Source organism: Balaenoptera ricei, chromosome 16 (assembly GCF_028023285.1).
Source record: "Balaenoptera ricei isolate mBalRic1 chromosome 16, mBalRic1.hap2, whole genome shotgun sequence".
NCBI lineage: Eukaryota > Metazoa > Chordata > Mammalia > Artiodactyla > Balaenopteridae > Balaenoptera > Balaenoptera ricei.
This window is the reverse complement of record NC_082654.1, coordinates 62730073-62745466: the sequence shown is the minus strand read 5'-3', so window position 1 is coordinate 62745466 and position 15394 is coordinate 62730073. Positions and strand designations below refer to the sequence as shown.

Genomic DNA, 15394 nt, shown 5'->3' with positions numbered 1-15394 from the left:
TAAGTAAGCCTAACTGCCCCTCTGGGCCTCAGTCCTCCCCAAAGACAGGGTACAGCTGACTGCCCAGGAGCCTGTTGGAGCAGATTCTCCCTCGAGCTGCCTGCCTGGCGGGGGGGCCTGGGCAGCAGTTACTGAGCTACTCACGTTGCACAGGGCTGCCGACTCCATGTTCTGGCACCAGTAGCTCGGGCCCCAGACACACTTCTCAGTTCCCAAAAGAGGCTTACGGGCTGAGGGACAGGCTCCAATTTTCTATAAGGTCAAAAGAAAGAAGGCGGAAGAATTAGATCGTCTTTTCAGCTAATCCTTTTCAAAACTGAGATGATTATCAGCTTCTAGAAGCAGCTAGAATCAGAGCTCTAATAAGCACTTTCCAGAGAAGGCAGGGTTGCTGAGTAAAGTGGTGGGGCCTGGACGCCTGGCTCTCCCACACACCACCCCAGACTCTGACCCTGGCCCCGAATCTCAGAGGAACCCTTCCAGGGTCCATGCAGCACCTCCCTCCCAGGTCACACCGCTCAGGAACCCATACCGGCCCAACGCCACTTACCAGGCACACAAAGACAGGGTCCATCACGTCCACCAGGATTTCTATCAGCACGGGCTCGTACTCCGTCACAAACTGATCACACTGTTAGGGAAACAGCAATGTGGGTCTAGGTGGGCCCAAGCAGAGTGCAGGGCGCTGGCCATGCTCTTCTAACCAGAATTCCTGGCCTTCCCAGCCCAGTGGGCCCAGGGCCTCCCTGCCTGCCCGCCCAGGTGACACACCTACCCACACCTGCTCATGTTCTTTTCCCCCTAGTGGCTCCACTGGAGCCAACAGAGCACCTTTAAGAAAATCTGAGTGGACTCCATGCCAGAGGCAGAAATGGCTGCTTCTCCCTCAAAACTTCAACCAGCAGCACACTCAGTGAGCTACCCAGCTCCTGCATGTCCCAAGCAGGTTCTGACATTCTGGCCGAAAGCAGCCCACAGCGTACCTGCTTCTGGTACGGGTCAGGCAATAAGCTGCAGCCTTTCTCGAAGGCAGCAAGGATCTCCTCCTTTGTGCTGTTTTTCTCCAGGCTGCGGTCCAAATAGGCCACCAGCTTCTTGCACACCTCACAGAAGCCACCGTCCTTCCGCGGCATCACGTGTGCTACGCAAGAGAGAGAGCACAGGCTCAGTGCTGGCAAGGCCCGGCAAGGCCCTCCCTAAGCCAAGAGGGGCCGGCCAGCCTCCCGCGCGCTGGGCTCACCGGTCAGTGCAGGCAGCCCCCGGCTGGCGCAGAGATGCAGCATGCTGCACACCAGCTCAGGGCTCGCCTCCTGCAGGAGGATCGACAGGATGGCGCTGCCGTAAGTGTCCACCACCTCCTGGCACTCCTGGGATAAGGACGTGGGCAGCTTCGAGCACACGCTGTCCAAAGCATGAATTATTTCTTCCTGAAACACAAGAAGAGAGGCTCATGTGAGAAGATGGGAGGCTGCATGGGGTGGGAGAGACTCTGAAAATGCTGATGTGACCAGGGAGCCGACCAACAGCACGGTGCCGTTTTCTCCCCCAAAGGCTAGACCTACAGAGCAGGGCAAAGAGGCTGCCTCCGGCTCCGGCCCCAGCCCCGAGGGATCCGCTGCTGGGAAGTGGTGGTTCCAACTCCCAGGCTGGTGTCTCATACCCACAAGGGCCAAACCCAGCTCTCGGGCTGGGTCCTCCCACCAGGCCATTCTGGCTCCAGGGCCAGGAGCGCTTCCCTCTGCGATGGCAGCATTTCCCGAAATCCACGTACCTCGGTCCTGTTGTTGTCAATCAGCTTGACCACCTCCTTCACCACGTACTCGCACACCTCACAGTAAATATCAGCCTTCGCTGGGACCGGATCCTTCTGCTGAAGGGGCAGAAGAATACTAACACTGAGGGCCTCGCCTCACTCCTGGGTCCTGCTCCTCTAAAGGAGTGGGGCAGAGGCCAGGACGGGCTAGCGTCACACAAAGGCCACTTCCTGCTGCGTTCAGAATGGGGTGTGGCTTCCTCCCAGTGCCCAGCCCCAGGCCCTGCTGCTCCTATACGGTGGGAAACCCATCCCTTTCCCCAATCCTCTACCACCACCCCAAAACCAGGAACAGAAGCAGTGAAACTGTCCCCCAACCCCAAAGAGCTGTCGTTCAATGTCCGTTTGGTTACAATCACCTCATCATTCAGCGTTCATTTTGGGGAGGTGAACGGGGGAGCAGGAACAGAGAGGATTCACTGTTTGTCAGTCTACTGTCTCTAGAAGACAGCGTTTTAAACATGTTTCAGGTCTGCTCTTGCGTTTCAAGTCTCAGCGCCTGAGATTGCTTTTCCAGAGCCTACCTTTGATAAAACAGTACTGTTGAACATAATTTTCTGTGACAGTGGCAACATTCTCTGGCCGTGCCATGCAATACAGCAGCCGCTAGCCACATGGGTCTACTACTAAGCACCTGAAATGTGGCTAGTGTAACCGAGGAACTGAATGTTGTTGGTTTTTTTTTTAATTTAAGTATCATCACATGTGGCTAGAGTACAAGCTATAACTCTCCATCTTCTCCAGCCACTAATGCAGTCAGCAAGATGGGCCAGAGCCTCTGAGCGTCTCGACTGGACAAAAGGGCAGCAGCAGTGCTTCCCTGACTCTGCCAGACACAACCCTTGTGTGGTCCACGCAGTACACGTGCCGAGAGCAGACAACAGGAGGAGACGAGACAGCTAAAGGTCAAGTGACACTGACATGGGAAGTTCTGGAACAAGAAGTGCACACAAGTGCCACGTGATAAGACGTCACATGGCTGGGCGCCTGTTCTGGGAACATCAAGTTTGTACCACGGCTACAGCATGGGGAAGGAGGTGGGCAAGGCCACAGAAAGCATATCGGAAAGGTTCGGTTGGAGCCGGGCACTGAAAAATGATTTCGAATGGTGTGCTAAAAACGTAGACTTGATCCCATGAGCACTAGGGTTTATAACCAAGGAAATAAATGTACGAGGGTAGAGGTGCTGCATCAATTTAGGGGATACTGTAAACTAATGGTCTCAAACTCAAATACCTTTAAAAGCCAAGCAGGGAACCAAAAGAGTGTGTGCCTTGTAGGGTGTGACAATGTGGAGTGGCAGGGCATCATAAACCAATGGCACCAGGTACCTTTCTGGGCTCCACCAGCTCCAGGGCAGGGATGACGTTCTCCGAGACCACCTTGGCAGGCACCAGAGTCTTCATGGGCATCTCCTTCACCTCGTCACAGAACCCAACCAGCCCACAAATCTCCTTGGGTTGCTAAAAAGAGCACAGAAGCAGCAGTGAGAGGCAGGCCCAAACCCACCACCCCGTGTCCCACGCTCTACACACAAAGTCGGGGTGCTGGAGGAACATCCTAGACCCAGTGTCAAAGCTGATTGCCCCCCAGACAGGCAAAGATTCCACATTAAATCTAAAGGGGCTTGTGCAAATGCAGATGTACCAGTTTCACATGGGGAAGGAGGCCATGCAAAGCTTTGAAGAGTGATCAGACAGAACCACTATCTGCTCCAGCCAGGGAGCACCCAGGGAAGCAAAACTCCTGGCACCTTTCAAGGGCAATCGAATCAACTCCAAGGACACCTGGTCTGTTCTAGAACCTGTTTTTCAGTTGAGCTGGCTCGCCCTCAGGAGGAAGTAATAAGCTACATGTTCCTTCTAGAGGAAGAACTACGATGCCCGTAAACTAACAGAAAGCCAAATGTGTTTGTTAGAAATAAAACCACACCAGATCTTTCAGTAGCAGGACCATTTAAAATGATGCATTAAGGGGAAATATTGGCTTTTTAAAAAACCACATTCTACGTTCACAATTGCACACACACACAGTACACAAGAAAACCCAGTCTCCCCATGTCATGAATCTTTTCAAGTCACAAGGTCTCCAGATTGATCCCCTTTCCCCTCTAGACACCAAACCACAGAAGAACTAGATAGTTTGGACAACATCTTGACCATTTCACTACGACAATGGCCAAGAGCAAGTAAAGTATACACACTTTGGTATACTTTGTAAAACAAATGCAACTAGCTCTGGCCTGATGGCATTTGCTCCCACCAGCAAACCATAAAGCAGCGGGAACAGGATTGCTAAAACGGGCCCTGTTAAGGGGAAAGAGTAGCTCATGGCTATGGTTCATCTTTTAATACGCAAAAGGCTCTAAAATTAAATAAGGCTGGAGAAGTCTGAAAAGTATATCCTAGAAGTATCCTATCTCTGGCAGGCTTTAAGAACAGGCAAAAATCAGAAAGGGGTTGAAGATACAGCAAGCTTTTTAGAAAAAGGACAAAGATCAGGAGGTGCGGCTGCTTTGTCTCAGATCAGCTTTGCTGTACTAGCTCCTTGAGGAGGCCTAGGTGAAAACTGAAATATTTCAACCAAAGTCCTCTCCTATTAGACTTCACAATACCTTTGAAAATCTTTAATTCTAAAAACGGATGCCAGTACTCAAAGGAGGGCAGTGCTCAGTACAACCCCGAAAGGGCACTAGCGCGGTAAGCCTAGTCTGTGGGCTCGGTCCCCATGTTTTGCCACCAGTGGCCTGGCTCTTGAGTTGTCTTCGTGTGGCTCCAGAACCCAAAGGACCCCGTCACCCAGAGGGGCAGAAGTCATAATCAAGAGACTGTTTCCAGTTCTCTGGATCCAACAGACAGGGGAGCAGCCTGCTCGCTATCTGCAAATGACCTGCTCATGCAGCAGAAGCATTTCTGGGGCGACGAAAAACACGACCAATGATACGCAACGCTCTCCTGAATCATGACAGAAACAAGGTGTCCCACTGAAGCTGGGCCTGCACTGAAGGAAGCTGAGGCCACCGATGGTTCCCCACCACACTGGTGGCCTGCACGTGGCTGGCTAGGCGCTGATTCCGACCAGAGTGCAAGGCTCTGCGGGCTTCATCTGCTGGGCCCCCTGAAGGGGAAGTGAGGCCCCTGACCCCTCCCAGTGCTGAATCACACAGGAGAGATGCAGAAGCTCCCTTGCCAGCCAAGTTATTAACACAGAGAGGGAGCCTGCCTTTCACAACCTTTCCTTGTATCTGTCAGAGCTGATGATGCCGTACAAAAAAAAGATGAGCAAAATTAACAACAAGCAGCAGCAGACCACTACTACAAGCAAATTCCCAGCACATACCTGATCCTGCTGTTGAACAAAAAAACAGGAAATCGGAGATGAAAATAAGAGAAAGGAAAGGACACAACAGTTAAGAAAAAATTAAAACAACAATAATCAAGCAGTTAACCAGGTATAAGGATGTCTGTCACCAGAAGTTTAGGTGAAATGCCCTTCCAGTCACCTATCAGCAACCTACCTTGTTCCTACTATTGCATGCACATGGGGACCCTGAAAGCTACTCTCTCCTTCAAGGGCCAGACCATGCTGCCCCCAGCCTGTTGGTGCACCATCCCCATGTCCCTAACACGCCACGGCAAAACACTGAGCAGCAGGTCCCCAGAAAACACGTTATGAGGGGCTTTGCTTGCTCAGAAGCCAAGCCCACCACGCCTGCAAGCCCCTCACCTCAGGCTGGTGATGAGCAGCCGGGAACAGGACACAGGGCTGCTCAAATCAGGGGCGTGTGTCAGAATATCAAATACACCCGGAGGGGTCAGGGATCCCCAGCCCAGGTCTCAGGGCAATCTGCCCTCAGGTGGCCACATGCCAGCCTGGAAGGCTGGTTTGACAATGCAGGCATACCTCATTTTATTGAGCTTCACAGATTTTACAAATTGAAGGTCTGTCGCAACCCTGCTTCAAGCAAGTCTATTGGCCTCCATTGTTCCAACAGCATTTCCTCACTGCATGTTTCTGTGTCACATTTTGGTAATTCTCACAATATTTCAACTTTTTATCATTACTAGTTTGTTATGGTGAGCTGTGTGATCGGTGACCTTTGATATTACTACTCTGACTCACTGAAGGCTTAGATGATGGTTAATGGTTTTTAGCAATAAAGTATTTTTTAATTAAGGTATGTACATTGTTTCTTTAGACCTAATGCTACTGCACACGTAACAGACCACAGTGTGGTATACACATAACTTTTATATGACTGGGAAGCCAAAAAATTCGTTTGACTCACTGTATTGTGATATTCACTGTACTGCAGTGGTCTGAAACCAAACCTGCAGTATCTTCGAGGTAAGCCTGTGTATTAAAAGCCCTGCCCTTTGACTCAGCAATTCCAGTCTTAGCTACCTATCTCAAGGGAAAAAACAGGGATGTGCATGTGTATCTATTTGGCCCTAAGGAGAACAAACTCAAGGACTGTAGGCCAATCTCAACATAGTTAGGAAGTCAGCATGACAGAGGAAAAAAAGGACAACTCACCCCTCACCCACTGCAGATTAGATCTCAGGAGGCCAATGCATCTTCCCCATGTAAGGATGCCTTCAGACCTCCCTGCTCTGTACAGTTTGCTGCATGGATCTAGCTGGCTTCACTGTGCTTTCTGGATATTTTCTACCTCTAATCATGAAGGAATGCCCCTACCACCTGGATGCATCAGAAGCAAGTGCAGGAGTTACGGGCTCAAGCAGCAGCTACAGCTAACACTGCTGCAGAGTGCAGGACCAACTCTGGGAGGCGGATGTTCCCCCCTCAGAACTCAGGCTGGAAGAGAGCAATCCTCAGGCCTGGCCTAGCTACGGAGCAGACTATTCCCAAGGGTCCCAGAATGAAAGCCAGATACTAGAAATCTGATGGCCAGCTCACATATGCACCGGCAAACAAACCGCCAGGAAGCCAGCAGGGCAGTCCCGGGGGTCAGCCTGCTTCAGCCTTTCCCCTACCTGGGGAAGGCAAGGGGGAGGTACTGAGTTGCAGGTGGACAGTCTGTGCTGGTCAAAGAGGGCTCATTTTGGCCCAATTCAGTACTCAAAGGTAAAAGGGAAACTAAACCATATAATTTTCAAAATCCTAGAAATCACAGTTTGAGACAAAGAAAAATGCTCACAAGGAGCTTCGCCTGCCACCTACCATATGCATCACCATTTGGATAGCAATTTCCGAATACTGGTTGATATAGTTCTTGCACTAGGGAGAGAGAAGAAGACTGTTAGTGAAACTCATTGCTACAACAACACACCAAAAACCCACCCTTTCCAACAGTGTCAATAGGTGAGTACCAAGCCAGTTTCCAAGAGTGGAATCATCAATGTCTGCTCTGGGCAAGTCTCAATAAGATAAAAAATGGCAATTTGGTTACTCTATACCTTACAGGAAAACATGTGTGCAAAAGTGTTCTGAAAATGTTTTCCAAAGGCCCTTAGAGATGAGGTCCTCCAATCTCCTTTCATGGCCCATACTTTCCCCGAAGTCACACGGCAACTACTTAGTGGCAATTTAGAGTGAGTGTGGCTACAAGATAACACTGCTGATCGATCCGAGATTACTTTTCAAATCCCTTCACACATTCTTGGACAGGATTATAAAGTTTAAATCCAGTATAATCCAGTTAAGTTATAATGATTTTCATAAAAATCTAGGTATTTCCTGCAGACCCTATCTGGTCATGACTGGGGAGTCTCTATACGTGAGAAAACTGAGCGTGATATGACAGCCCTCAGAGAGGTTAACCTGGGGAAGCCAACTGACATAGCAAATATACCAAGGTACTTCAATGAGGCTAAAAGATTCACAGGCTTTAAAGAAAGTTAAGTCAACAGAAAGGAACCCTTAGCTCCCAGAGCCAGCCATTCCCACCCAGAAAGGCTGCTCTAGATCCCAGACCCACGGACTTCTTACAGCTGGGCTCCCCACATCCAGTCCTGCAGAGGTTTATTAGTGGTCGGGTACTAAATGGCATTTTGGTTTTCGACATCAATCTCATGAGTGTGGGTAATGGGAACAGGGTCCAAGACATAAACCCCCCACGGGGCTAATGAAGAGTTTCTGAGCCTGGAGGACCAACATTCACCAAAGTAAGGAAGGCATCCCGGGTGAGCCTCTTACAAGCCAGGCGCGTGGCTTCCCCTGGGCAACCACCCTGCTGGCGGCGGGGACAGCACACCTAGAATTATGAATAGACAACAGCCAGGCCTGAGAACCGGAACAGGGTTCTAAGTGGTTCTACTGTTGTTTCTTAAAGTTGTGGTGATGGACTTCCCTGGTGGCGCAGTGGTTAAGAATCCGCCTGCCAATGCAGGGGACACGGGTTCGAGCCCTGGTCCGGGAAGATTCCACATACTGCAGAGCAACTAAGCCCGTGCACCACAACTACTGAGCCTGTGCCCTAGAGCCCGCGAGCCACAACTACTGAGCCCATGTGCCACAACTACTGAAGCCCATGCACCTGGAGCCTGTGCTCCACAACAAGAGAAGCCACTGCAATGAGAAGCCCGTGTGCCGCAATGAAGAGTAACCCTTGCTCGCCACAACTAGAGAAAGCCCGCGTGCAGCAACAAAGACACAATGCAGCCAAAAATAAATTAATTTATAAAAAAAAAAAAAAAGTTGTGGTGACTGCGAGAAAAAAAAAAAAAAAAAAAAAGTGGTCTCCTTCTCCTTCCACTCTTTTGTCCCAGGAGTTCTGTTACATATCCAAACTCAATTAACCAACCAAGTATTTAAGTACCCACCACATATCTGGCTGCTTTCCGGGAACAGGGAATTGTTTGAACATCTCTTCCTCAAAGCCCTTAGGCTGCAACTTAAAGTGGTACCCCAGGAAGTGAACTTTTCTTGGCTCCCCCACTCCTGTCTCCACAGCCCAGCTCCCTGGCCCAGAACATCCTGTGATGCACGAGGTGAGGCTCACCATGTCGGCCATGCCAGGCCCCAGGCGGTCGCACTCCTCCTTGGCATGGTCCACCAAGGCCTCGACAAAGGTGGAGTTGGTCCTCACAGCATTCTGGACGTCAGTCACCATCTGAATGCAGTCCTGGCAAACGTCCCCTTCAGCCTAGAGAGACAGGGGCAGTTGGTCTGTAAACACTGCATATTCCTAAAAATAGCTAAGCGTTCAGATTCCGACATGCTCGTAACTGCAGCACCAGGGCTGAGTCCCTGAGCTGTTCCTAATGTGTTTTTACAGGCTCTAAAGGGACTGACAGGTTTAAAATCAAGTGGGCATTGATTATAGTAAAGCTTAACGGGAAGGGGGAACAATCTTTGCGTCTGTTAGATATCCCGGTTCTTCAGAACCTCCATGGCACAACCATCTGAAGGGTGGGTTGTGGAACTGCAGAATCAAGTAAAGGAATAAGGCCCCAGTTTGAGAGCTGTACGCACACGCCGGCCCCGTTTTGTGTCGCAGCTCAAACCCAACCAAAGACGGGGCCCCGGGAGGCCAGGCCCACTGCCTACCTTGCGCTGGGGCTTGCTGTGGGGCCCGTCCTGAGGGTAGAGGAGGAGGGGGACGTTGGCCATGAAGGGAGCCACCACCTCAGCCATATCCAGTTCCGGGATCTGATTGGACTCGAGCTGGTTCTGGTGATTCAGCTCTGCCAGGTGCTTCTGAAGAGACTCGCACAGGTTGAGAGCGGAGCACACCTCCCCGGGATGGCTCTGGCGGGAAAGAGGCACAAGTGGAAATCCTCTCCCCAGAAGGAAACAGGCCACCTGGTGCCTTCAAATTCTCCCTTTCCTCATCTCCTGGCTTGACTCACGTGCGCACGCCCAGCTAACAGCCATCTCAAACTAAACCGCCCAACCTGCTCGGCCGGCCGCACGGCTCCATTATAACAAATGGCTCCACCACCATCCTCCCGGAGGTGCCAGCCACAAACCTGGAAGACATGCCTAACTCCTCCCCTCCACCAGCAAGTCCCGTCCGTTTATCCACTAAGAGCACGTGCAGCTGTCCGCCTCCACCGTCCCCACCAGATCTCACACCTGACCGTCCTGCCAGCTTCCCCTCTTGCAACTCCCAATTGGTGGGACCCAGACCAGACCAACCCCTTTGAAAAAGGATCATCTCACTTCTTCCCATGAAACCCTCCAAGACCTCCCCGCTGCACTGGCAGTCCTGAAACACAGACTGAAAGGTCTTGCGTGATGTGACCCCTGCTTTCCTCACCAAAACCTTGGTCCCATCTCAGGACACTCCTGCCCCACTGGAGGTTTTTAGGGTCCTTCCGAATTCCACAAACCTGGTTCCTTGTTCCTTGCTGAAAACCCAACCTCTGGCACATGGTTTATGCATAACAGATACTTACTGAATGAAAGTCAAGCATCCTTGTAGCTGACATGAGTTATCAAATCAGCACCTGTAACTGTTATACCAGTTTACATCCCTTCACTAATTCTATGAGTTCCCATTTCCCATACCCTCTCCAACCCTTGAACATTACAAGCAGAGTGGTCTGCTGTGCCAAAGCCATTTTGAACGAAAACTGTGTAAAAGATCTGTTGACAAAATCTCAGTCTATGAACGGACTTTCCATTTTAGTCACTGTAATCTGGTCTGGAACCTCCCCTGGGCCCCAGAGGTGCCTTGAAGGAAGAGTCTATCTATTCTCCATCACGTACCATTTGTCCTTTAATCATGTCCAGGATGACCGGGAGGTAGGAGTCGACGATCTCCTTGCAGGAGGCAGACATGTTCGGCTTAGGCAGCCAGTCACAGGTCCTCTCCAAGTACACAAGGATCTCTTGCTAGAGAGGACAGAGGCAAGGGTCGGACCAGGATGGACTTCTTCTCCACAAATGGGCTGAAAGCAAGAGGCTCTCCACAACTCGAGAAACGTGAAGGCTAGAAACAGTGGCCCTCGGGGAAGAGGACCTGGGAGAGGGCTAGTGTGGAGCCGTGGCCCTGCCAGGTCAGTGAGGCAAAAAGCAGACGCGAGCACTATTCAAAACGAAGACCCTCTGACCTGCGGTCTCACTGGCACAGGGAATTCTGAGCAGAAATCACCAAAAATGGACCTAAAGGTTAACAGCATGTGATACAAAATCCCAATCAACCTCGGGCATTTGACGCCTGGCCCAGGAGTCAGCAAACTAGGGCCCGCGGCCTGCTTTTGTACAGCCTGTGGCTAAGAATGGTTCTTACATTTTTAAAGGATGGGGGTGGGGGACATTACATGACAGAAGCAGTCTGTGGCCCGCAGGACAGTATTTCCGACCTGAGCCTAGACCATTATTCCTCGCTGGACGCCCTCAGTCACAGCTCTGTACGGAACTGATGCACGTGGCCACACGGCCACCGCTCACACGCAGTCACACACCCTGGTGGCGGCTCACCTCAGTGGCGTTGTCTTTCAACATGTCACCGGCTGCAGTGATGACGTCCTTGCATATGTCGCAGGGAAGGGATTTCTAAGAGGCAGGAACACGAGGGAGAGAGATCTGTATTTGCAGGACATAACTCACACCGCACACAGCTGAAAGCTGCCACGGCCTTTTTCCTGTTTCATCTAACCATGGCCATCTCTGACACACTGGCACATCCTCGTCCCCCAACCTAGATGAGAAGCACCGGACACCGCGGGGGAGGCTTAGATGTGACTGATCACACTACTCTGTGCTTCTACGGGATAGAAACCCTTTTCCTGTACCCTCTACCCCTCAGCGCCTTGCTCAGTGCACACGGCACAGGCTACATTTCACATTCATGCTCACAACAGCTCTGTGAAGAAACTGAGGCTCAAAAATCAGCTGGAACTCAGGGCAGCAGAAATCAGAGAAAATCGGTAATGTGATGGAACATCACAGAGTTAAGAGGGTGCGGGCAGTGAAACAAGGCCCAGTCAGACCTCTGCGCATTCCCACCAGCACTGCTGCCGGCACTCTGTCTGCCTTCCACCTCCTGGGCAGTGCTGTGTGCCAGTGGAGGCCACACGTCACCACTGCAGAGCTCAGAGACACGACACGAAGTCTTCTAGACAAGCCTGGCATCCCTACATGGCCCAGGACCACGGAAATTCTAGCCAGTCCTCAAAGCTCTTGGGGCGCTCCCTTCTTTATGTCAACCAATTTTCAACCCATGAAGAAGGAACTAACACATCTGGGTGAGATTAAGGAACACCTGTGAATTTAGCTGCATTTAGAGAAACCGCCTTGAACCTTTGGACCTAATCAGGCTAATACTGTGCATGGGGCCACTCAGGTTACACATGCCTTTTTTTAGTGTCGTGAATTTATGATATCATGAATTTGTGCACGATGCCCGAGAGGTTCCGGTATCCACAAGACTGTCCTGTCAAGAGAGAAAGATCTAAACTCCCCCCATGATACGTTAAACTTCAAAAGAGGAAGCAGTATTAAAAACAAGATCAGAAGCAAATTAGAAACCAAATCTGAAAGTAATTTTGGCCACAGAGAGTGGTTTAAGACAGTGAATTCAGAACCTAAAAGAGCAGTGTTATTGAATTAATTCTTCTTCTCTTACTGAAGGAGTACTAGTGGCCACCGACAAGTTTTAGACCTCAAGCTCCACACAGTCAAACCTGCCTTGCACCACAGGCTGAAGCACATCCCAGAGCAAACAAAGAGCACTTCCTTTAGTCGGCTGGCCCGGCCAGCAGCGCTTGGGCGTCTCCCAAGAGGACTCAGGTTGTGTGGAGTATGCACTTGAGGTTTGTCATCTTAAGAGTATTCCCCACATTAAGGTGCTATATTTACCACTGTTTAGATGAAAAATCAGTGGCATCTTTTCCAGTTTGGCTATAGTTGGAAATAAAATTTTAGATAGCTCCCAAGCTCTAGGGTCTGAATCAGTGATCTGCCTGTTTAAAAGAGAAAAATACCAAAAAAGGGGGAAAGGATTTCAAAAGCTTAGCATCTACTTTGAGTGAGTGACCAAGGACAGAACTGCACCCGCGTGCCCAGTCCTGGGAATGGGAGCTGCACCTGCCGGTCCCTTACGTGGGGTGGAGAGGTGGGAGCTGCATCTGGAGGGCAGCATGGGGCACACGGTGGAGGACCGGCAGGACCTCGCCCTATCTGTGCCACCAGGACACTGGGCGGCCTTGGGGGAATGCAGCCTCCCCGCTCCAGCCCTCCACTCCTCCTCGTGGGTACCCCCACCCACAAACAGGTCTCAGGTTCACCAGGAAGAACAAACAAAAGGACGCAGGAGAGAGCGCTCCGTAAAGGGCAGCAGTTACAGACGACACAGAGGCCCGGCAGTCGGAGGCACTCACCACGGCCGGCTTGTTCCAGACGTTCTGCAGGCAGTGCTGCACGGCCCCGCAGTCAGACGCCGTCTTCACGTTCTGGCACCACACGGCCGAGCCTCTGGTACATTCTCTCAGGCCCAGGACGGGGCTGGCGAGAGCTGCAAGCAGAATCAGTGTGAGGGCGCGGCCCATTCCCACATACCAGGCCCACCTCACTTGCTTCCCCGGCATCAGGGGCCTTGGCATTTTGCGGGACACTAGGCTGGCCCCTCACCAGCTGTATGAGACACGAGCCACACAGCCAAGGAGCTGCGCTGTCACATATGTCACAGGGCTGGGAGGGACTAATCTACCTGGTTCACCGTTTTCCTCTCACACTATTTTTAAACAGTATCAGACAGATCAGTCCTTTTAATCTTTACCATCTTAAATTTCCATGAAGTAATGAAAGAAATCACAAGAGAAAAGACTGGCAGGTTTAAGAATAGAAGATTTTAACTTCTGCAGAAATGAAAAACAGCCAAAGTTAAAAAAATTGTAATGAGAACACAAAGAGTCATATACTTATTACATAAAACAATGGCTCTTAATGTTGTTCTAGTAGAAGAGACCTTTTATAATCAATTGGGTGAGTTTTTGCACATAAACAAGTTTGCTAGCAAAAACAAAACTACAAAGCTTGGATATCACAAAGTGTAAGTATGTCCACTCGAAACCAATTGCACACACGGAGTTTCATCTATGGTGTAACAAGGAAAGGACTCGGGCAAAAGTCACAACCACAGAAATGGGATTAGGAAAAAAAAAACAGAAGAAAGGTTCAAGTCACCTGGAACCAAAGAAATGCAGGTTAAAGCAAGAAGGTACCATATTTTTAAAGTTAATAGCCAACGGAAAACAAAAACAAACAACCTTATCACCAAATAGTGATAAATTTGTGGAAAAAGATGCATTCTTATAAGGCTGACAGCAGTGTGACTAGTAAGTACTTCTCAAAATATATTAATATATTTCAAGAACTGAGGGAAAAAAATCTCTCTTCAAAAATCCACTTCTAATAAAACATTTTAGGGAAATCCAGTAATTCAAGAGGTAAAATACAATATGCCTAAGTATGTATGTATATATATATATATATATATATATATATATATATATATATATATATATATATATATATATATATAAGTCAAATTCAGGATACTAAAAAAAAGGCAGATGTAACCTGAATGGTCAAAACCAGAGGGAAAAAACTAGTGATATTCTTACCAAAATATTATGCAGTTGCTAAATATACTTATAAAAATGATGTATGTCAAACAGAAAAATATTCAAGAATATGAAATTGGGGTTGTACAAAAATCAGAAAATAAACAAAACAAGGTGGTTGGCTAAATTACTTTTTTAAATTCCCCATGTCATGTTGTTTGTGTGTAATTTTTAAAGAATATTTTATAAACTGCCCTGAGAGAACTATGGTATTCCTTGATTCTGGAACTAAAAACTGGGAAGAAAACTCTCACATTCACACCTCGCTAGGAAACAAGAGATTACATCGGGCCACATGCAGAAAGATGACTCCGCAGGGGTCAAACTCCAGCAGCTATCACAGGAGGGTTGAACTAACTTCTACTGTAAACAGAAAACATTTGGCTTGGGTCTGAGAAGAAAACCCCACAGCCACGTAAGAAACAGATTTAGAACCTCAGAAGTCATGCTGCATGTTACACACACACACACACACACACACACACACACACACACACACACACACCATGGGCTACAACACATGGAGGGCGGTGGGTGCTCTCTCTCTAGGAGAAGGAAGGAAAAGAAATACTCATTACTTTACTATTCAAGCTTAGCTATAGTTCCACAAACTGTTCATGCAGACACGGAGTCACAGGTCCCCAGAAAGCTTAAGCCAGATAATCTGCGCCTCTTCAGACACCACCAAACGAATTCTTAATCTGCCCAGATTACAGCCTTCTCTGCCCTTTTGCACAACCCACAACCAGTTCATGAACTCAAAAGAACTGGCCTCATTCCAAAAACTGTTGGTTTGGTCTGGTCTCTGTGGGAAAACACGTGCCAGACTGAAAACAGTACAACACTCCCCAGATGGTTAACCATGACGTAGCCAAGCTAGGCTGGGGCCTTCAGCCGTAGGTCCTGGGAGGTCAGAGGGGAGCAGAAGTCAAGTCACAAGGGTAAGGGCTCTGAGGAGTGAGGGGGTCACAGAGAAAGCCCCAGACCTGGCAGCTCCCACCAGCACTTCCCATGCTCCTCCCAGGTACTGACCTCCCAGTTCTCC

At 49.6% G+C, this 15394-nt stretch overlaps 1 protein-coding gene across 1 annotated transcript in view; it reads right to left on the bottom strand.

Moving 5' to 3' along the window:
* PSAP (prosaposin) overlaps positions 1 to 15394 on the bottom strand; it is a 32303-nt gene that overhangs the window by 2030 nt on the left and 14879 nt on the right. Inside the window, exons 2-13 of the mRNA XM_059900606.1 lie at positions 13105 to 13238; positions 11204 to 11278; positions 10490 to 10615; positions 9326 to 9526; positions 8778 to 8921; positions 6998 to 7054; positions 3145 to 3276; positions 1772 to 1870; positions 1241 to 1427; positions 984 to 1141; positions 551 to 631; positions 145 to 252 (exon numbers count right to left, since the gene is read on the bottom strand). Coding sequence (XP_059756589.1) covers positions 145 to 252; positions 551 to 631; positions 984 to 1141; positions 1241 to 1427; positions 1772 to 1870; positions 3145 to 3276; positions 6998 to 7054; positions 8778 to 8921; positions 9326 to 9526; positions 10490 to 10615; positions 11204 to 11278; positions 13105 to 13238 — 1502 coding nt within the window. The remainder of the gene's footprint in view (positions 1 to 144; positions 253 to 550; positions 632 to 983; positions 1142 to 1240; positions 1428 to 1771; positions 1871 to 3144; positions 3277 to 6997; positions 7055 to 8777; positions 8922 to 9325; positions 9527 to 10489; positions 10616 to 11203; positions 11279 to 13104; positions 13239 to 15394) is intronic.